We start from the raw sequence: 23,131 nt of genomic DNA, 5'->3' as shown, positions 1-23,131 counted from the left end.
ATTAAATTAATTCTTAAAGTCGGAACATTGTTTTTTTTTTCATGTTGCTGTGATGTTCATGCGTTGGTGGAAGCTTTCTAAGGCTTTAAATTGAAAAATATTTTAAGCAACGACACCATTTCTCAATAAATTACTTTTTCATTCTTGTTTTACCAACGAAATCTCAGAAAAAGAAATTTAGTATTTACTTACAGTAGGAATCCTAGCTAATATTTAAAAAATGCGAAAGTAATTACCTACTCAGTTAGTCTGCCTTTTCTTTACGGCTAAACGACTGGACACTGAACCGATTTAGATTAAATTTTGTACAAAGATAGCTTGCATTTATCCCGAAAATCCCACGGAAACGAGAAATGTATTCTTAACTCTCTTATCCTGTAGCAGTCATAAAACTTAGAAATGGAACATATTTTTTTTATTTCTCTATTCCCAAAAAAATTAGTTTCGCAATAAAAGGTAGCCTATGCTCTTTCTCAGGATCTAAAGATTATCTGTGCCAAATTTCATCAAAATCGGTCCAGTAGTTTATGCGTGAAAACCATACATACATACATGATACATACAAACCTTTCCTCTTTATAATATTAAGTATAGATTGGTATAGATTACTTACTTACTTTGAGGAAGATTAAAAAAATACATCAGAATTACTAAATTTATTTAAGTTAAAAACGACAAGCATTCATATTTACAGACATTAACAATTAGTTTATACAGATCATTGAATGGTAATACTTTAAAAGGTTCATACAGTTTTAATATCACATTTGTTTCTATTTTATCTTTACAATACAGATGATTGATTAAAATAAGAAATTCCTCGTCTTTCTCATTTATAGCATTTAGTAAGAAACATCCAAATTTATTGTGAACATTCTTTACTCTTAATAATATGAATGCACCCTTAGGAATTAAAAAATTGGAGTTTGCCGCCAAAAACTTTTCATGCTGCCATAGACAAATATTTGCGTTTTGTTTTTTTAATAAGTCATTCAAGCGATGTGCCAGTCCATCCTTTTTATATTTACTTTTTTTGTTTTTGTCTATGGTTTCTAATTCAACATTTGAATTTATAGAGGAGTTTTCATTCTTGATGGGCAAAGATTTTTGTGATATTTCAGAAATTTCAATTTCATCGCTCGTTTTTGAACTGTTTTTAGGTGTGGCATATTCACTTATAGATAGTTGGGATAGAGAATCTGAACTAAAGTTACTTGAAAAATAATTTTTAACTTTTGCAATTAGATCTGAGTTTTTTAATGGTAAATCGTCATCACAGTTGTTTTTAATGACCAGATCATTTGAGTTCTCTGACGATTCATCCAAGGGTTCACTTTTTATTGAAATATCTTGTTTTTCGCACACACTTATTGTACTAGATATACTTTTCAGAATTGGTGATATGCATCTCTTTTTAGTGCTCTCTTTAAATTCATCTTTAAACAATTTTTTACTGACGCCAGGACTACTTATTGATTTTGGAAGTAAAATAGGACTTTTACATAGTTTACTGCCATTTTTACTGTTCTTTAAGCCAAGTATAGGAGAAGTGGATCGTTTTTCCTTGATATTTGACAGTTGAATACTACTTTTTCCATGACTACTCTCTTTTTTTATTAAATTTCTAGGCACAAGTATGGGTGATTTCTTACCATCTTCTTTGGACTGTTCCTGAGTGCTATCTACTATAGTAATATCTAAATTAGAAATATTTTTCAGAGCCTTCTTACTAGGTTTACGTTTTCTTTTCCTATAATTGTGTTTTCTTGTAAAGTTATAATTTTTTTCACTGATACTGTTTTCGTAGTCACTTGAATCACTACAGGACCAAATAATTTCTTCGTTGTTTTCTTGTGAATTTAGTAAACGGAATTTTGTTTTAAAATCAATTTCATTCTTCATAGTATTGAAAGATATTTACAATTTACATTAAATAAACATTAGGTATTCAAAAAAAGTTAATTGTCCAAAGAAAGAAATGTCATAATACAGCTGTGACCACAGAGCAAGTAATGCTGTGACTTGAGAGTTGTCTTTGTCTATGATCACATACTACCAACATAATAAAATTTCCAAAAAATATAGAATACTAACTGCCCCGACAGGCGTCGTTCTGCCCTATTGCCCGTTTTACGTTTTTTCTCTCGATAAGAACAAAAGTGGCTCCAGTGTGGCTTAACAAAATCGTACAAATAACTAAGTAGTCGAGCTTTTCTTGAGTTTTAAGGTAATAGACAATGATAAATAATATTTTTTAAAGTGAAACTTTTATTACATCGTCTCAAACTTTTTGATCTGTGTAGCGCATGTCGCGTGTATCGCGGCTGCCGAGTAGGTATACCTACTCGGCAGCCGACCGCCACGCGACATGCGCTACACAAAGCAGTGTTCGGAACCGTTCGAACAGTTTCACTTTTACCGTGGTTTCATAAAACCACACAACATTTTTTTCACAAGGTTTTGAAAAAAAATTGAATTTGTCATTAATTTAAGTAATTCAATTACAGTGATAATAATTATATATATTTAATTTCCTTTAAAAAAATGATCCGTTCTGTTTTTAGGAATCGTGTAGACAAAACTTAAATGACGACATTCCGCATTTCGTATCTGTATGTTGGCAGCATTGCAATAGCATTTCCTATGTTATTTTGCTAACTTCATGTCCATGTGCTCTCAAAACAAATACGCAGTACTTCGTCCGCGGATACGTGTGATCAATTCGTTCGATTCGTTTCTCTGTTCCCATAAAGATTTTGAACAAGTTCCTACTAGAATCTTAATAGATTCCCTAAACCCGATTGCGCATTCTTTACTTTCGTTTTCCCAACCGAAGCCGGTTGCCATCGCCACCATGGAAGTGGAACGCGTCGCTTCCGATTCTGAAAACGTGGCGGTGGATGAAAATGCGAAAACGGTCGTTGAGCAAGGCGCCGGGGACGCAGCTGCGTCTCATTCGGGGCGGTTACGTCGTAAAAATAAGAAATTTGCACGCACGAACAGCAAGGAGGGCGCCGTGAACAATGTCGCCACTCCTTTGCCGAAATATCGTAGTTGGAAGAATAGCCGCAGGCCGCGCAACGGTCATGGCAGGGGCTTGCCCAAGAAAGGTAAAATAAAACAAATTATTCGAATATTTTGTATAAATATACAGTTTATTAATTCAACATCCACAAAGGAACGTTCTGGAAGCTATTCTTTAGTGTGAATAGAGTCGCAATTGGGGTGTTTACATAATTTTTGTTTACTACGTGCCGACTGCCGGCATATCGTATGATGTTTTGTATTGGGTTGCGACATTTTAAGGTTTCAAGGTCGAAGCGCAGAAGCGGTGCGCAGATACAAGCTGCAACGATATTATATTTATATTCCCCTATCGATAGATTGGCGTAGGTCATTCATAGTTGAATGACATTATAAATTACGCAATAACAACTTTCGACATCTAATCGAAGGTTGTTTTTCTAATCACGCTTGTTTATATCTCGTACATAACTATAAATAGATATTAATCTTAAAACAGAATAAAGGTTCTGATTATGCTTAAAATACTTTATTTAAGTACGTATTATTTTAACATGTGGTTAATGTTTTGGTTGACTGGTTTATTCGTCTAATAAAATCAAGGTTAATCGTGTTTTTGTTTTGCAACATTTTTCCGAACGAAACTACGTCGTATTTTTCGGTCATGGCACGTTTCCTCGATTCTAAATTCTTATTTAATATACGTATAAAAACACATCTGATGATTGAATTGATTTTAGTTTGATTATACATTTCAACATTTTAGTTTTGTAAGAAAATCTGTAAAATCATTATCAACCAATCACTTAAAAGTTGTCAGAATTAACTTAATATCTTTAAACCAATGTACACATCACTACATAGTATAAAACAAAGTCGCTTTTTCTGTCCCTATGTCCCTATGCATGCTTAAATATTTAAAACTACGCAACGGATTTTATACTTCCAATATAATGAATTAATGGGTAACTAGTAAGTTAGGCATGTGTTTTTATGTCACTACATAGTAAAAACAAAGTCGCTTTCTCTGTTTGTATGTATGTTTAAATCTTTAAAACTATGCAACGGATTTTGATGCGTTTTTTTGTAATAGATAGAGTGATTCAAGAGGAAGACCGTTTTAGCATGTTTTAGTATATATTTTATTAGGTTTTTGGCAAAGCGGGCGAAGCCGCAGGAGGAGAGCTAGTACATAATATAAACAATCTAGCTTCCCCTCCCCAGCCTCACCTGCTTTGTCTAAAACCTAATAAATTATACACTAAAACCTTCCTCTTGAATAAGTCTATCTATTAAAAAAATGCACCAAAATCCGTTGCATAGTTTTTAAGATTTAAGCATACACACAAACAGAGAAAGCGACTTTGTTTTGTACTATGTAGTGATAGTCACATGCCTAACTTACTAGTTACCCATTAATTCATTATATTGGAAATAGGAATACATTATCAAAAACACATTTGGAATTTATTACATCAAAAGTAATACCTTACATACAAATTTTATATTACCATACATAGATAAAGATCGCCTTATTTACCTGTCTACAACAGAATGAGGGTTATATTTTAGTATGTTTAAGTTATAAATATGTAAATTTATTCCAACTTACATAATATATTCTAATCTTTGTCTCGCTCAAGTGAAATATATTATTTGCTTGAAGTTGTGGAATATTTTGGTAGACTTGTCTTAAAGATATATCTTAATATATATATAAATCTCGTGTCACAATGTTTGTCCTCAATGGACTCCTAAACCACTTAACCGATTATAATAAAATTCGCACACCATGTGCAGTTCGATCCAACTTGAGAGATAGGATAGTTTAAACATGTAGGTACCACGGGCGAAGCCGGGGCGGACAACTAGTAATTTTATAATAGTCAGTAATTTTGTACTTTAATTGTACCGTGTTTTAATGGTAATTGGAATGAAGTTCCTTATTGTGTGTTGCTAATAGGGGGCTAGGCGGAATTAAGACCAAAAGATGTAACAACACTTTGCTATAGTTGTAATATGCGGCGTGCATGTGTTTTCCTGTCTGTATCCTCTATCTCTCTTAGAAAACAAACCAGTTATTTTAGTAACTGCGCTCCATCCGGATGTCCCTTGACATCTCTAAAGTTTTCCAATATTTTTGTTAGAAATAACATTCAAAATAATATAAAATTCACAAGAGAATAGTTCTATCATGAAGTTTAAATTTATTATAGGCATACCTTGACTTGTTAGTAAGAATGTATGTAATTATAAAGGGGAACACACCTGAGCATGCCAAGGTCACCTGGAGCTTTCAACAGAGTAGAATTCTGCGTTTATAGCTTGGGTTTATTTATTTATTTATTTATTTATACTCTTTATTGTGCTGTTAAAAATACAAACAAAACTTTTCTAAAAGAAAAACAGCACAGAAGGCATTATTAAATCTTCCTTGTATATTCAAACTTACCAAAGTCATACAAAAAATACATATATATATTTTGGTAGAATCTTGCTCATCCTAATTCACTTCATAGTATAATACAATGTTGCTTTCCAACATCTGTATGTCTGTAGACTTAGATCTATAAAATTACTCAACAGATTTTGATGGGTTTTTTTAAGTATAGTATACTAGCGGTCCGCCCCGGCTTCGCCCGTGGTACATATTGACGTTTTCTAAGTACGAGGATGGTTTTCTACATAAAAACCATCCTCGTACTTCAAGGAATATAATAAAAAAAGAATTATCGAAATCAGTTCAGCCGTTCTCGAGTTATGCGCTTACCAACACATTTTGCGATTCATTTTTATATATAAGAGAAGAAGAAGATAAGAAGATTATGTTTTAGACACAAAGTACGAAGCTGCGGGCGGAAAGATGGTCATATTTAACGCACAGGCTTATATAATATAATATTATGACTATATTTTGTGCTTCACTGTGGAAATAAATCACTGAACGGCTTTGGATGATACTTGGCTGTGATGTAGTTTATGTACCTGTACCATACATTACCATAACATAACCTATAGAAAGACATGCTTTTGCCAAAAGATGCCGATCACAAACTTGTCCCTAAAGAAAATCGATCAGTGAAACAGTGTATGCTTAATGTATCTGCCCCTTACCCCACTTGGGGACATGGGACTTCACTTAACTTACTTTTAAATAGTAAAAATATTTATAAAGCTACACACTGAGTTATATTTTAACAAATATACATTACTAGCGGAATGCCCCGGCTTCGCCCGTGGTAACATATTTCGCAATAAAAAGTAGCCTATGTCCTTTCTCGGGTATCAAAATATCGCCATACCAAATTTCATGCAAATTGGTTCAGTAGTTTAGGCGTGATTGAGTAACAGACAGACAGACAGAGTTACTTTTGCATTTATAATATTAGTATGGATAATATTAGTATAGATAACAAGCGTGTTTATTATAAACTTTATCAAAAATGTAGCTTAATATTAAAACGAAAACAAACAACCATTAATGATACATTTATTACAAACTTGATAACTAGATGTAAACAAGTGTGACATAATATTACGATCTTGCCAAGGTGAAATGGTATGTTTTTATAGTTTTGTAGGGTGACCATCGTTTTTATGGAAATTGGGTTTTATGTAATAATTAGAGACACTATAGTATGTTCCTAGGGCAAGGGCCAAACTATTACAATCAAGATTTGTTTATATATTTGTATGTATCTTAAAATAATGTTAAATTTAATTTAGGAAATTTCCTAACTCCGTTTTAGTTATGTTGTTGCCACCTTCTGTGCCGTATATTCTCATAATATAACTTCAATTTATTTACTTATTGCACTTTATGTTGAGCATGTGTGCCGAGCACACGTGTCAGGAGTGAAACTTCTTTGGCAAGATTCAAAGATACTAAAATCGTTGCCTTACTCCATGACGTGACGGTATTGCCATGACGCGACCTTGAAATTTTACTCCTAACGCGACTAAAGAAGTTTCACTTAAAAAAATATTTATAGTAATTTATCTTTATAATTATTACTTATGGTTGATCACTATTGATTAGAAAACATCTATATGGTAAAATGGTAATTTTAAACGTGTCCTAAAAAATAAAAAAGTGTGTGCACTTCTAGTTTCGTGACTTAATTCTACTGCGTAGTTTGATAAAAGCTGTGAATTGGTTAGAGATAGACGGTGTTTTTTTCTAAATATTTCCTTATCGTCGTGATTTTTGGCAACGGATCAAAATTATTATTTTTACGCGAATCAATTTTTTTTTATTGTTTACGATTATTGTAATCACAATTTTTTTTTTCTCTAATGAACTCTAATGGAATGGTTAGTTTATTTTTAACACGCTTTTATTAGCTTCACCTGTATGTTTGTAATTTGTATGTAACCGACTCCTTTAGACTCAATTTTGACCCACTTTAAAAGGACTGATTTAATTCAAACTTTGTAGTTTGTACACGTCACACACTCAAGGAGCGTATTTTTTAGTATTTAAACTACTTATATATACCGATGTTTAATTGATTAGGAAACATTGTCATCATGTGGACAAAATAATAGTTTGACAATGAAAAATGCGCTGTGCTGTGCTCTGCCATATATGCAACGACCCTTAGTCCGTGTTTGGTAATAAGGCGGATAGTCACGTACGCTAGCTAATGTGTTATCTTTGTTTTGTTGTTATGTGTAGCGACTAGAGTCTTATCAGTGACGCTTCAAAACAATGTCGTTTGCTGCAAACGATTGACCCGGTTTAAGCGTAGGGCTTGGCTCGCTTCGTAAATACCATTGAGCTAATTTTAAACTAATATTTATTGTGGTTCTTATAACCACTGCAGGGACTCAAAATCAATGTGGTAATTGTCTGAATCTTGAAGAATTTTTTGACTAGATTATCAGTATCTTTAGAATATTTTTTTTTTGTTTCCATTGCAAAGACGCAATTCTTATGAATCTTCGCTATGTATGTCATTATCAACATGTTTTCTTCGCCACGGATACAGACTTGAAGAATCAAAATCACTTATAATTTCTATTACCACGACAGGTCCACCAAACTTTCGTATAGGCCATATCAACCCGGCTGAGTTGTGTTTTGTCAGACATGTGAACCTAAGTTTATTCTTCTCCAAGTACTTTTTGTAAATTGTGTTGTTATCCTTACAAAATGAAATTGTCATCGCATTGACGGACAATAAAAATTTAGCCTCACAATCGCAATCAAAAGTTGTCCGAAGAAAAACTATGCCTTCTCGTCTGTAGGGCAGAGTTTTCTAATGAGCATATATACTTTTAATATTACCTACTGTCATGTAATAAGGTGCTAATGAATGTTTTATACAACGCACTTCCGTCATTTTCTATCGACGTTTTAATAGGTGTGAGTCTACATTGTACATCATTGAGTCAAACCTCTTCGATACCAATACCAATTCGTTCCAGGTGGTGCTGGTGGCAAGGGCGTCTGGGGTCTCCCAGGGTCCGAGATGCTGGAGGAATACGCTGAAGACGAGAACGACCCCAACTACGACTCGGAGGCCGTCACGAACGGCGACATTGAGTTCAAGCAGGTGATTGTGGAAGCTGACCCTGAGGAGATTGTGGTGAGTGATTGAAAATCTAATAAAATTTTGAAGTAATTCTTCAATACCGTCACGTCATGTAGTAGAGGACTATTTTGGTATCTTTGAATCTTGCAAAAGAAGTTTCACTTTTGACACGTGTGCTCGGCACACACGCATTGATGAAAGTAAAAATTTAAAGTGTTATAGCGTTCTTCTAGTCAAAGTCCCATTTAAAAGGCTTTAGCCGTTCCTGATATGAATACCATGTTGGAACAAAGACAAACAAAAAACCTTTTTCAGTTGACTTTCAATTCAATAATAATTAGTACTAACATGAGCAAAAGTTATTTTAAAATAACATTTTCAATTTTATTTACAGTTTTACATTTATAGATTTATCGATACTGTTTATAAGACGTTATCTTAATCTCGCTCGTCCCATATTTACGCGTGATTATTTGGCGACTCACACTTGGCCGCGGCGTTAGGTCGTTGACCCGTATAGATGGCGTGTGGTGCAAATATAAGCGGTAGCGATTTGGTTGTAATTTATAATTGAACTAGCTGTGCTCCGCGGTTTTACCCGCAGTGCTCTGCTCCTATTGGGCTTAGCGTGATGATATATAGCTTATAGCCTTCCTCGATAAATAGGCTATCCAACACCGAAATAATTTTTCAAATCGGACCAGTAGTTCCTGAGATTAGCGCGTTCAAACAAACAAACAAACTCTTCAGCTTTATAATTTTAATATAATTAGTATAGAATATATCACAGTAATATGAAGTTAATTTGAACCGCCCAACGTCAAGCATTAGGGTCCCGTTTTACCTTTGGGGTACGGAACCCTAAAAATGCCCCGTTGGTACGTTAAAGATAAACAAACGTACGGTCGCATTTATACTAAAGTTAGGTTTTTTTTATCGTAATCTTAATCCTAATATATGTTAAATTTTTATCAAGTGTTTTATATCGATAATCCTCAGGGCTTAAACTGTTAAAATTGGTAAATTTTTTAAGTTACAAATAAACTAATGTATGTAGTATACTAGCTTACCGTCCGCGGCTTCGTCCACGAGTTACAAAGCTAATTCCCACTGAAATGAGATTTTTCATCGCGGTAAAAAGCCTTTATCAATCTCTAGCATCCTAAATATTTCCAGAAGAAAAATAATATCTAAAAATTGCTCCATTGCGACGTGAAAGGCAGACAAACAAACAAACACCACTTTATAATAGCTTCGTCGTAACCGACTCCTTTTGATTCGATATTCACCCACTTTAAACGGACAGATTTTATTCAATCTTTGTACACTTAAAAGGATCAGTGACATTACAATAATTTCTTCAGATTTATTTTAGTTTTTTAAACCAAATTATAATATTAGTAAGAATAAGAATAGTGGAAGAATAATGCTGATAATATATTATCGCCGATTTCTTATCACTCGAGTGGTTTTCGAATAATCGTGTCACAACTAGAGATAGATATATATGCCATATAACGCGTTAGAGAAAGACGTCTGATTGTTGAGAATTTTTATTGTAGTTTGACATAGTTTTTCGCCTTTGCATATATAAGTGTGTATTTTTTAATAAAAAATTTGTCAGGGTATGTACATAATTAGTTAGAGATAAAAGTTTGATTTTGTTTTGAATTATCTATTACAAAGCAAACAAATAATACAATGAAAAAGTTTGAATTTAATATAATTATAGGCGAAGCTAATAAAAGCGAGTTAAAACACAACGAAATTATTATTACACGGTCACCAAGTATCAAAAATTAAAACAAAACACAAAGAAACACTAAATACAATTTTATAACAAAAAAAAAACAAATATTACGAGCTTGTACAAAAACTTCGTACAGAATTTTAATTCAACACTTGGCAAATTGTCTATTCATTGTTACATACCGATTTATCGATCCTTCATACTTATGTATGCAGGATCGATAAATCTATACTAATATTATAAAGCTCAAGAGTTTGTATGTTTGAACGCGATAAACTCAGGATCTCCGATTTGAAACATGATTTCACTGTTATATAGTCCATTTGTCGATTAAGTCTATTTAAGGCTATATATCAACACGCTAAGACTAATAGGAGCGGGTAAATCCGCGGAGCGCATCTAGTCCAATATATTATTATGTATATATGTTATAGGCAAACTCCGAAGCTCCGGCGCTCCTAGGTTGGACTGGTCAATCCTCAGGTCAGACTGAATGACTTAGTCAAAGCCCAAACAAATGTAAATTTTCGGCCTTTGACTAAACAATTTTCGTCAAACCTGGGAGAGACTAATTTGGTCAGGCAAACGTCAAAACACAATTTTATTAAATCGGGGTTTGACGAGTCAAACTCCGATATAGGTATGAAGTGTCTTATCTTCGTATATTTGGAAGCATTTTATCATTTAAGCAGCTTTCAAGTCTTAAGAACCGCTTAACTCTGCCAGTTCTGACATTGGTCAGCTTACGTGATTTTCACTTTTATATTTGAGATGCTTTGAGAGAATGCCGTGTGGCATCAGGCCCGCCTTTTGTACGATGTGCAATAAAGTATAAAATAAATAAATAAATGCTTTGGAATATACGGAGGTTAGTTTGTATAAGATTAAGTATAATAAAATAACATTTTTAAAATTTTGATGTTTATTGTTTTAATAATTTCTTAAGTAATTAAAATGAAAAATTAATCATTTTTCTGACATGGTGAGGCATTAACTTTAATGTTAATTGTTTTAATAATTTCTTAGGTAATTAAAGTGACAAATTAATCATTTTTCTGACATGGTGAGGCATTAATGTTAATTGTTTTAATAATTTCTTAGGTAATTAAAATGAAAAATTAATCTTTATAGAACACCTACCTACACCGCGGTCCGCGAGAGACATTATGAACCTGTTGAAACATGTTCAGATCAACGTTTGACCGAGAATTGCAGTCGCTTCTAGGATTGACTAGGCCAAAACCGAAACAGAATAATTTACTTTCGACGTTTGACTGAAAAGTTAGGAGCTCCTGGGTTTGACTAAAAATACTTCAGGCAAAGGGCGAAATTGAAATGTATTTCGGGGATTGCCTGATGGCTTTGGCCAAACCTAGGATAAACCAGTCCTTCCGCGAAGAGACTGTGTATCGGACTTTGACTATAACATATATATTCTTAGGAAATTACGCTAAACTAGCTGTAACACGCGGTGTGACTCGCGTTTATTTGCTCATTGCAACCGATTTGTCCAAAAAGTTAGTCAGTGATCAAAAGATATAATACTTCAAAATTGGCTTGCTTTAGTGGTAAATAATTTGTTTGTATGTTTGTTCCAGCGTAAATCAGAACCGGTGATACTGGAGTACTTTGAGCATGGTGACACCAACGCGGCGGCTGAGGATTTCCTTGAATTTGTTCCCTCGAAGCAGAGTCATTTGGTAAGCGATTTTATTGTATTAAGGGCCGATTTTCAATGCTTGGATAAAACTTATCCGTCCAATAAAGTATTACACGACAATATTAAAATGTCACGTAAACTGTCGAATACGGGCAATTAGAATACGTTTTTAAAATGGTAGGTATATACATTATTCGACGAATAAGTTTTATCCAAGCATTGAAAAATCGGCCCTAATGTAAACTAAGATATAAAAAAAATGATATATTATCTACGATTTTTATATTGTATGGTGTAAATTTGAATTATACATAAGGGAAATGAAATTTATTACCTATGTAAATAAGAAATTATGTAGTTTTCTATTCGTGAAATAATTTTTAAAATAGTTTTATTTTTAACTAGCTTACCGCCCGCGGCTTCGCCCGCTTTGTCTAGAACCTAAAAAATTTTATACTAAAACCTTCCTCTTCAATTACTATCTATTAAAAAAAACCGCATCAAAATCCGTTGCGTAGTTTTAAAGAATTAAGCATACAAAGGGACAGAGAAAGTGACTTTATTTTATACTATGTACCATCATAAGTATTAGTATTTTCTAGTGTTTGATTTTACGCTAGTATTATACATTTAAAAATTTAAAGACTTTTTAACGGATTTTAAACGCGATTGTATTCATTATATTATTTTCCCGACGTTTCGAACACTTTACAACGAGCGTGGTCACGGGGTCATCATAAATGTTGTTTAAAAAAATACTTGCTTTTCCTGCAATAAATATAATTATTATATTCACAGGTATGCGAGACCATAATAGAAGTAGCACTGGACCATAAACCATCCCACTGCGAGATGGCATCCGTCCTCATATCTGATCTCTATGGAAGGATCTTTACCGTTAAGGATATTGGTTATGGTGAGTCACTTTATTATAGTTTTTGTTTTAAAAGCTACTGATAACCAATGAAAAAATTAAAAGTTTGAAAAATATAATAGATGGGTTTTCCACTATACAATTAAATTGCTTCTATGGCCATGAGGCGTAAAAGTGACTGACAGTTTCGGATTTTTAATATGTATTAAAATTAGAACTTTCTCGAACAATAGAAATTTAAACTTACTACAAACAATAAAAATCAAATTTGTGTAGATCACTCCGTGTGCGAGTACGACTCACACTTGACAGGGTTTTTATGTAAAAATCTAAATTATTTTCTACAGCGCTGTAGTCCTCTTACATTTACATAATTCTTTCGCTATTCATTCCATTTTTTTTAAGCTATTGCATAGCTTCTATCGCAGCCTTGGGGACCGAATCCAGAAATTTAGTTACGAAAAACCTCACGCTCCCCACTCCGACGGACACGGAGGTGTGGCTTGAAGGCATAGCATGCAATAGCTTTACCGCGGCAGTCCCCGAGTGCTACACGTCTTTTATTTTAATAATTTTTTGTTTCTTTATTCTTCTAGCGTTCGAACGTCTCCTAGAAAAGGCGCCAGATCTAATACTGGACACGCCCGACGCGGCGGTGTTGCTGTCCAACTTTATAGCGCGATGCGTCGCCGACGACTGTCTGCCGCCGCGCTTCCTGCAGAACATGGCCGAGTTGCCGTTGAACGCACCGGCCAGGTGAGATATACAGACATACACACAAATATACACAACACACACAGAAAAGACCCAAAAGCACGCACGCACTTACATATACACTTAAACACATACACACGCTCATAAATACACACTGTTAAGCGCATGCACATGCAAGCACTCAAAAACACACTTGAACACACCGATCGCAAGCAAAGACCTAAACGCATGCACGTTCTTAAACACACACATCCACAGGCACGCTAGTAAATACACCTATACGCGCGCAAACAACGTAACTCACACAAACACGCACATAAATATCCGTATGACAAAACACACACACACACTTGTAAATGCATTTAGTACACACAACCAACTATGCCCGCTAGGTGGCTAGTACAAAAACAGACCAAAAAGTGACAACTAAAAATTTCAAGATGTAAATTTGAAATTTAATAACATTAGCTATTGATGAAGCGATCCCGACAGATTCTCCAACCAAAATAATATCTAAAATGCAAGAAAATATAGTTTTAACTACAATTTAAGATAAAAATTGCTCACTTTTAGCTGTTTACTTATAAAATATTATATTTTTCTTTCAGACAAGCGATACACAGGGCGGAAACGTTGTTGTCCATGAAGCATGGGCTCGTGCGATTGGACAATATATGGGGCGTTGGCGGTGGTATCAGGTGGGTTTTAGTAGTTTATTTAGATTTTTTGAATTTTAAAATAAATGCATGTATTTCTCAAATTTCAAAATATTCCTCTCAAAATTTTGTTTTCAAAAAGCAAAAATGTAACGGTTTACTACATTAGGTAAAAGGCGGGATTTCGAATCCTGTTTCATGATACATTTTACTGTTAAAAATTTCTCCAATTAGGCAGATTTTTCAATCATTGTTAACCAATGAAAAAGCTATCAATAATAAATCGTACGCACGTCTCTTGACATTTTCATATACATAATTGGGTATGATTAACATATTTGTTACACGCATAAATGTGTAAACATTCAAGGTCACAATATTTTTATCCCGGCCGCCATCTTGCTAAGTGTTTTACGCTTTTCCTCCTAAACTAGCAATCCTACAGAAAATTTACTACTACTTACTTATATTATTTGTAGCAAATATACTACAAACAATGTAGCTACAAATATGTTTGCTAAATTAAAATTTATTCTGGCTAGTTTAGGAGACGAAGGGAAGAATTAGAGACGAATATTTTTACCTGTATTATTATGTCAATAAAGATTTTTATTATTTATTTATCACCAGCTTACCGCCCGCGGCTTCGCCCGCTTTGTCTAAAACCTAATATCTAGTAAAAAAAACTGCATCAAAATACATTGCGTAGTTTTAAAGATTTAAGCATGTATAGGGATATAGGGACAGAAAAAGCGAATTTGTTTAATACTATGTAGTGACTACAAGCTCGTTTCCACCCCCAGGCCAGTGAAGTCCCTCATTCGTCAGATCCAGCTGCTCCTCAAGGAGTACCTCACCTCCAGGGACCTGGCGGAGGCGATGCGCTGCGTGCGAGACCTGGAGGTGCCGCACTTCCACCACGAGCTGGTGTACGAGGTAACCCTGGACGAGCTGCTAACTGCTAGCTGCTACATGGTGCTGTAGATTAAACTCAAACTCAAACATTTATTGAATTGAATGAGTTTAAAAAGCAACTAAATATTTACTTTTTATCTTTATAATATCCGTATGTATGTATATGTATGTATACTATGTGTAGTCTTATACTTATTTATTTAATGATTTTTGTGTTCTGCACCATCAACCTCATCATAAAACGTAATTCTCATGATCCTCGACTAAAGGTTGCCTGGAAGAGATCGCTGCTTTAGCGATAAGGCCGCCTTTTTGTACGTGTTTGTTTGTATGTGTTTTTTTCGTATTGTTTCCTTGTTTTTGGTGCAAATAAATTATTTTCATTCATTCATTCATTTATTTATTTAATAAGACTTCTTCTAGAAGCACTTTTGAAACGTCATTAGGTACAAATTTTTAACATTTACCACCGATTCGGAAAGCAGTATCTACGGAGAAGAACCGGCAAGAAAGTACATAGTTGCTCTTTTTAATCATGTCAGTTTTACAATTTAATTTTACAAATTACATATTTAACATCTATATCTTCTTATATATAAAAATGAATCGCAAAATGTGTTGGTAAGCGCATAACTCGAGAACGGCTGAACCGATTTCGATAATTCTTTTTTTATTATATTCCTTGAAGTACGAGGATGGTTCTTATGTAGAGAAAACGTAAACGTGTACCACGGGCGAAGCCGGGGCGGACCGCTAGTTATAGTATAACATTATATATTATAGTAATATGCCAAAGAACTGTCCTGTGGTTTATAAATATTGGTTTGTAAAATATTTGATTCGGGCAATTTTATTACGACAAGGTGATCTTTGAAGTAAGTCCGCATTCCATGTGATTTTGTGTCTTCAATGATTGAGGTCTTGGACTAGGTCTGAAAATCTAGTCCATCTGGTAGTACTAGATGGGCCTATAGTATTAAAGCTCTTTTAATATGAGTTGGTCTGTGTGGTAATATTGAAATACATAAATAACAAAAATGCGTCAAAATTTACATCACTCTGTCTACATATACAGGGTTACTTGTAAAACATCAGCAACCTCGCAGGACAAGATAGTTTACATCATAAGTAACAACATTTGTTCTACGACTATTGGCATAACGCAATAAATTATTTTTAAACGATTTTTTAAGCTTTTATTGTACTCTCCTAACATTTTGCACGCCTCATAAGCGAAGCGTTGAGGTGGGTACTACTGTCACTTCGCGCAAAACATCTGATTTTTCAAACTTAAAATGTCTTTATGTATCATACATTGCACTTGTAAGATAATACATACACACACATATTAAGAAAAAACACTATTTTTAACATTCATGATATTTTTGATGTCATTTTTGTTATTTAAACTAGTTAAAAAACAGTTTAAAAAAGTTCTGTCTTGGACGTCCGTGTGTCTGTATGTGCGGATCCTTTTTCTTGTTTTTAAGTCTATGTTCTATTCATTATCGAAAGTACGACGCGACGCCCCCTTCCCATGCCCATAGATTTTATTTTTAGGGTTCCGTATGGACAGGGTCAAACGGGACTCTATTATTCAAACTTTGTTGTCTGTCTATCTCTCACCAGGCTGTATCTCATAAACCATGATGATGAGCCACCATTTCAAAATATATGTATTTCTCTAAGTAGCTATTTATATGACAACTAGCGGTCCGCCCCGGCTTCGCCCGTGGTACATATTTACGTTTTCTCTACATAAGAACCCTCCTCGTACTTCAAGGAATATAATAAGAATTATCGAAATCGGTTCAGCCGTTCACACGTGATGCCGTGACAACGCGAAACGGGTTTCAATTTTATATATTACATACTAGCGGTCCGCCCCGGCTTCGCCCGTGGTACCTACATGTTTAAACTATCCTATCTCTCAAGTTGGATCGATCATGGTGTGCGAATTTTATTATAATCGGTTAAGTGGTTTAGGAGTCCATTGAGGACAAACATTGTGACACGAGTTTTATATATATTAAGCATATATAGATTATAATATTGCTTTTTCAGACGGTACTACTAGCGGTGGAGGCTATAAACTCAAGCGTGGAAGACCAACTGTGCACCTTCCTCGCTGAGTTGAGGCGGAGTGTCATCGTCACACCCGATCAGATGGATAGAGTGAGTGTTTTTATATTGAACTAGCTGTGCCGCGCGGTTTCACCCGCATTGCTCCGCTCCTGTTGGTCTTAGCGTGATGATATATAGCCTATAACCTGCCTCGATAAATGGGCTCTCTAACACCGAAAGAATTTTTGAAATCGGACCAGTAGTTCCTGAGATTGGCGCGTTCAAACAAACAAACAAACTCTTCAGCTTTATAATATTAGTATAGATTTGATATTTTTGGTTATATGGCATTCAAATGCTTTATAAATATAAATTTATAAAGAATAGAAAAAATTCTATCACCAGGCGGGACTCGAACCCGCATCCTTTCGAACCAATCCGGGGCGGATGCCTGACCAACTCGGCCACTCGTGATTCGCCAGAGCGATCGAATTTATTCTATTCTTTCAGTTTTATGTATCTAAGTCCTTATAAATTTGTTTTTATATTGATACTAGCTTTTTGCCCGTGGCTTCACCTGCATTTTCAATTATTGCTCTATTTGTAGAAGGATGAGGTTATAAAGGGCTGGCGCAGATATAGCGAAGGGCAACGCAGCGCATTCCCGCAATACATGACACACTACCTGAGTTTACTCGACACACTTATCGTCATTCTTTATGTAATAAATTTTTCGAGAGATACACGTGTACATTCGCGAATAAAATGATGGATTGGGACCATTAATTACTATGTACTACGTACTAGAGAGGACATCGCTACTACACTATTTGTAACACGATTAAGAGTCAATCGTCTCAAACCGATTTTTTTTTTTGTTACGTTGATTGGTTTTAATTGATAAGTTTATTCATATTTTTTAATAAGATAAACAATATTTATATGTTACATTGATTGGTTACATTTATAAGTAATAAGAGGCAGAATATCTACAAAGTGTATGACTCACTAGCCGCCCCGCGCCGCGCACAGAATTTGTTAGTGGTCTCCTCTCTATACGTAGTAATAATACCTCAATGATTGGGACATGTTATTGATTACATTACTTGTAAAAGAATGAGAGGAAATAATCAAGAGAAGAGAAAAAAAAACGGATGATTTTTGGTTGACGAGATTTGCGTGCCGCGCGAGCGTGTTGGTGGCGACGAATAAATTGTTGTTATTTGATTTTGAATCTTATTTTAATTAGGACAATGTCGATAATAGTTTGATAATGAAATGCGCTGCGCCTGCCCAAGCATACGTGCATGTGATGAAAACAACTTTGTTATTATACTTACAGTTCGATTCAAACTTAATGGCGGTTCGGAAGTTATAGTAGAGCCATTTTAATAGGCAACATTTGACAGTTCAACGAAATTCAACAATGTAACCTAGTAACGACGACATAGAATAACATGATATTTCGTTTTGATAAAACTGCACTTTTGCTTAACTTTTTTCAATTACGATTACTACTAGTACCTACATGCACACATTTTTTTATTATTTTATTGATTACTAGATTTCCGCCCGCGGCTTCGCCCGCGTTTGCAAAGGAAAACCCGCATAGTTCCCGTTCCCGTGGGATTTCCGGGATAAAAACTATCCTATGTGTTAATCCAAGTTACCCTCTATATGTGTGCTAAATTTCATTGTAATCGGTTCAGTAGTTTTTACCTGAAAGAGTAACAAACATCCATACATCCATACATCCATACATCCTTACAAACTTTCGCCTTTATAATATATATTAGAATAGAATTGGTCGTATCGTTAGGGCTTCCTGCGCGTGCTGGAGGACATGTCGGACATAGTGCTGGACGTGCCGCTCGCGTACATAATGCTCGACCGGTTCGTGGAGCGCTGCCAGCAGCGGTTCCGGCTCGGGGAGCCGGTGCTCAAGCGGATGCCCACGCGGTGAGTGTCTGCCGGTCTGAAAATCAGACTGAAAAAATGTTGTGTGGTTTTATGAAACCACGGTAAAAGTGAAACTGTTCGGACGGTTCCGAACACTGCTTTGTGTAGCGCATGTCGCGTGACGGTCGGCTGCCGAGTAGGTATACCTACTCGGCAGTCGCGATACACGCGACATGCGCTACACAGACAAAAAAGTTTGAGACGATGTAATAAAAGTTTCACTTTAAAAAAATCAGACAAAAGTAGACTGAAAATCAGCGCTGTTCAGGTGTTAAAGCCCGACATGGCAAAGCATGGCTGAATCTGACCCGATTGCCATGTAAACTATTTTTAATTTTTTTTAGTAATATAAGTACTTAGTTATTAAGTGTGTGTAACATGTGACAATAAATATTTTTTGTTTCTTTCTTTCTTTCCATGCCCCCTAGTGGGGTAAGGGGCAGATGCATTATAGATCTGTTTCACTGGTCGATTTTCTTTAGGGACAAGTAGGTGATCAGCCTTCTGTGTCCTACCAGACCGAGACTTTTTTTTCGTCAAGATACAGCTGTACTATATGCTAGAAATTTTTGCAATTTTCGCCATTCGCAAGGAAATCAAAATCACAGGGAACACAGTTTGAAATTTGGTTAAACCAATGTCTTAAAAAAATTGTTTAGGTATTTATTTTTAACAAGCCCTATAGCACAAACATATTTATTTTTATTTATTTATTTACTCTTTATTGTACAACATATTAAAATGAAAGTACATAAAACAAAACCATTTAAAATGTAGAAATATAGTTAAAACATACATTTATCGTTTCAACATAATAGAAAGGGCACTTGGCCTGTTTTTTTTTTTTAGTTAATTTAGGGCCGATTTTTCAATGCTTGGATAAAACTTATCCGTCCAATAAAGTATTACACGATAATATTAAAATGTCACGTAAACTGTCAAATACGGGCAATTAGAATACGTTTTTAAAATGGTAGTTGTATACACATTATTCGACGAATAAGTTTTAACCAAGGATTGAAAAATCAGCCCTTAAACTAATTTTTTTTAATTTTATTTCCAGGGGCCGCAAACGTTTCGTCTCCGAGGGCGACGGTGGTGCGATCAAAGATCACGCGCTAAAACTGAGAGAGTAAATCGTTACGCGCGCACGCACAGACAGACCGGTGTGTCTATACTAGTATTATAAATATGAAGAGTTTGTTTGAACGCGCCAATCTCAGGAACTACTGGTCGGATTTGAAAATTTCGGTGTTAGCCCATTTATCGAGGAAGGATATATATCATCACGCTAAGACCAACAGGAGCGGAGCAATGCGGGTGAAACCGCAGGGCAAAGCTAGTAATATATTATGTATATATTTTTAGCTTTCCGCCCGCGTTCTCGAAGTAAAACCCGCATAGTTCCCGTTCCCGTGGGATTTCCGGGATAAAACCTATCCTATGGCCTTCCTCGGGTCTCAAGCTATCTCGGTACCTTTGAAGTAAATCCATCCAGTAGTTTTTGAGTTAAGCCCAGACATACATATAGACAAACAGACAAAAGTTCAATAAAAAAATATTATAATTTTTAACCTCCGTAAATATATATTATACAAAAAAACGCGCGAATTTGTGTTTCTTCCAATTAAAAATTGTAAGTTAGTAAATTTATTATGATAATTGGCCACATTAAACTGTTTTTGTTGTAACTATGTATTTAGGTTAGCGTTAAGCATTTACTTAGTTAACGACGTAATAACTAAAAATTACCCAGCTATCTTTTTTGTCGAATTCATCTAAATGTGTCCAGCCAATTAAGATTGTCAGATAGTCATATAATCAAACTTGATGTAACTTAGTACATGCGTAGACATAACTTATTTTCACATTAAATGTTGACTGAATCGATATTTTTTAGTAATTATAGTACAAAGTGAAATATAGTGTTAAATAATTAATTAAAACTACTCGAAAATTTGATTCGATTGACCGCCTCCTTGGTACGGTTGACGCGTGAGCATAACACCGAGGGGTCCTGGGTTCGATTCCCGGTGGAGACGAAGGAAAAAAAGACGGGTTGCACTCCGGGAGTTCCGGCAGAAGTGAATACTTGATTATTAACGTTGAGCATGTTTGATATCCATCTGTCTTACGCTTATTCGATCAGGTCACGTGTCCTGACGCGAGTTTAAGATTTTATACCCATTACAGAAAAAGTGCTCAACGCCGCTAAAGAAGTTTTCACTTCAAAAATGTTTCCGTCTGGCAGGACACAGAAGGCTGATCACCTACTTGTCCCTAAAGAAAATCGATCAGTGAAACAGATGTATAATGCATCTGCACCTAACCCCACTATTTTTTTTTTCAAATTTTGCATTTACCTATGTTAAGAAAGTATATCTGCTATGCTGTGTTTTTGTTTCGTTTTCGTATAAGTAATTTTTTTAAACTGTATGAATTCTCATTTAATAATATTAAAAGGAAAACATTATTAATCCCTGGAAAATTGTCCTGGAACATCTAAATTCCCACTACATCATATATTATAGTAAAAATTGATGGATATCAATATATTATAGTAAAAAATCTATCAATACGAAGGAAAGCTTAAGAAAAATATATTTTTTTGTACAATACATACTGGCAACTAAAATACCAAATTCATCATTGCAATTAAGCAAGCATTTATTTTCATCGCGAAAAATATCATTTAACTTATAAAAATGATATGTACAATAAGTGTACAATAATAATTAAAAACAATAAAAGGATTTTACAATAAATATAAAACCTTTTTGTGTTTTATTGTCTATTAGCTATGGTCTGCCGCGCGTTGTCTGTGACGTGTTTTTGGCGCGTAAATGGACTGTTTAATCTGTGGCTGTTTGAACGATGTGCCATTTTTTTTTCTAGTACGTAGACAAGTGATCGTCAGACAGCCACGGATGTTTTTTTTCTATATAATTACTATATTAAATGTATATTTAAGTTGTATCGTATATTCACTGTTCAGTGGGCGATATTTTTATTATACGTCTAGGGACGTTAGATTAGGTGTTTTTAAAATTCTTCATAGATATTGTTGCGTTGATGTCGTATATGAAAAACCGCCTTTATAACAAGTATAATTCCTAAATGCCGCGAAATTAACACAATATCTTTTTAACACGCATTTATTAGTTTCACCTGTATGTTTGTGTGTCTCTTTTAGACTTGATTTTGACTTTAAATGGACTCATTTTAAACTTCTATACACATTGAGGTATTATTATAGAGAGGGCACCACGAACAAAATATGTGCGCGGCGCGTGGTGGATAGATATTCTGCCTCATATTACTTAGAAATTAAAACCAATCAATGTAACAAAAAAATTTGTTTGAGACGATTGGCTCTAACTCGTGTTTCAAATAGTGTAGTAGCGATGTCCTCTCTAGTAAGTAGTACATAGTAACTCAATGTATTTATCATAAAGCGTGTTTAATTTTTAACTGCATATTTATTATGAAAAACGGAAAATCTAGTCTTTTTCTTGAGTTAAATTAAAATTTTCATTTACGACATTAACGTGGTCGCTTATGAGTGAGAGCGAGACGGCGATATTTCTCTCTGTTAGCAATAATACAAAAACGAATACTTGGTTATACCAAAATACCTTGTTTGTAAAAAATATGTTGTACAAGTACAGTTATGTTTCTCTGTGAAAAAAATGCTGTATTATTTTCTGAATTAAATGCATTTATGAATATGATTTTCTTTAATTTTGTGCACATATGATATTTTTTATTCCATTTTGGGGTGATTTTTCAATATTTCTTGATTTTTCAAATATAAAACCTCTAGATCATCTAGTTAGAAGACATTTCTGAAATGGTTTCTTTATAATTTAAGCAAAGATTGAAAAAACGCCCCTTATAAAAGAAAAAAGTCATTTTTAGAACAAAACTATGTATTTAAAAAAAGAAGTGTGAGAGCGAAAGAATGTATTTTTTAAATTA

General features: G+C 34.5%; 2 protein-coding genes across 2 annotated transcripts; one reads left to right on the top strand and one right to left on the bottom strand.

Annotated features, from left to right (window-relative positions):
* Positions 1–643: 643 nt before the first annotated feature.
* LOC149896132 (uncharacterized) lies at positions 644–1,968 on the bottom strand. The gene has a single exon (XM_090118102.1). It carries the CDS (start codon positions 1,900–1,902, stop codon positions 661–663), a length of 1,242 nt encoding a protein of 413 aa, XP_089974228.1. The 5' UTR covers positions 1,903–1,968; the 3' UTR covers positions 644–660.
* A 678-nt stretch (positions 1,969–2,646) lies between these two features.
* Pdcd4 (Programmed cell death 4) lies at positions 2,647–23,085 on the top strand. The gene is made up of 10 exons (XM_090117807.1): positions 2,647–3,110; positions 8,455–8,615; positions 11,910–12,011; positions 12,770–12,887; positions 13,442–13,601; positions 14,168–14,257; positions 15,019–15,151; positions 17,195–17,305; positions 19,014–19,153; positions 20,217–23,085. Exons 1-10 carry the CDS (start codon positions 2,663–2,665, stop codon positions 20,287–20,289), a joined length of 1,536 nt encoding a protein of 511 aa, XP_089973933.1. The 5' UTR covers positions 2,647–2,662; the 3' UTR covers positions 20,290–23,085.
* The last annotated feature ends 46 nt before the right edge of the window (positions 23,086–23,131 follow it).

Source organism: Colias eurytheme, chromosome 29, assembly GCF_061535395.1.
Source record: "Colias eurytheme isolate Ceu_HAF_F1 chromosome 29, ilColEury1 Martin Lab GWU primary, whole genome shotgun sequence".
Classification (NCBI taxonomy): Eukaryota; Metazoa; Arthropoda; class Insecta; order Lepidoptera; family Pieridae; genus Colias; species Colias eurytheme.
The sequence above is the reverse complement of the archived record's forward strand: the minus strand, read 5'-3'. Positions and strand labels throughout refer to the sequence as shown.

Excerpts from the sequence above, each read along its gene's own strand:
- LOC149896132 (XM_090118102.1), bottom strand. The coding sequence starts at position 1,902 with ATGAAGAATGAAATTGATTTTAAAACAAAATTCCGTTTACTAAATTCA.
- Pdcd4 (XM_090117807.1), top strand. The coding sequence starts at position 2,663 with ATGTCCATGTGCTCTCAAAACAAATACGCAGTACTTCGTCCGCGGATA. Across the intron at positions 12,012-12,769 it reads CCTCGAAGCAGAGTCATTTG|GTATGCGAGACCATAATAGA; the intron begins GTAAGCGATTTT and ends TTATATTCACAG. Across the intron at positions 19,154-20,216 it reads CTCAAGCGGATGCCCACGCG|GGGCCGCAAACGTTTCGTCT; the intron begins GTGAGTGTCTGC and ends TTTTATTTCCAG.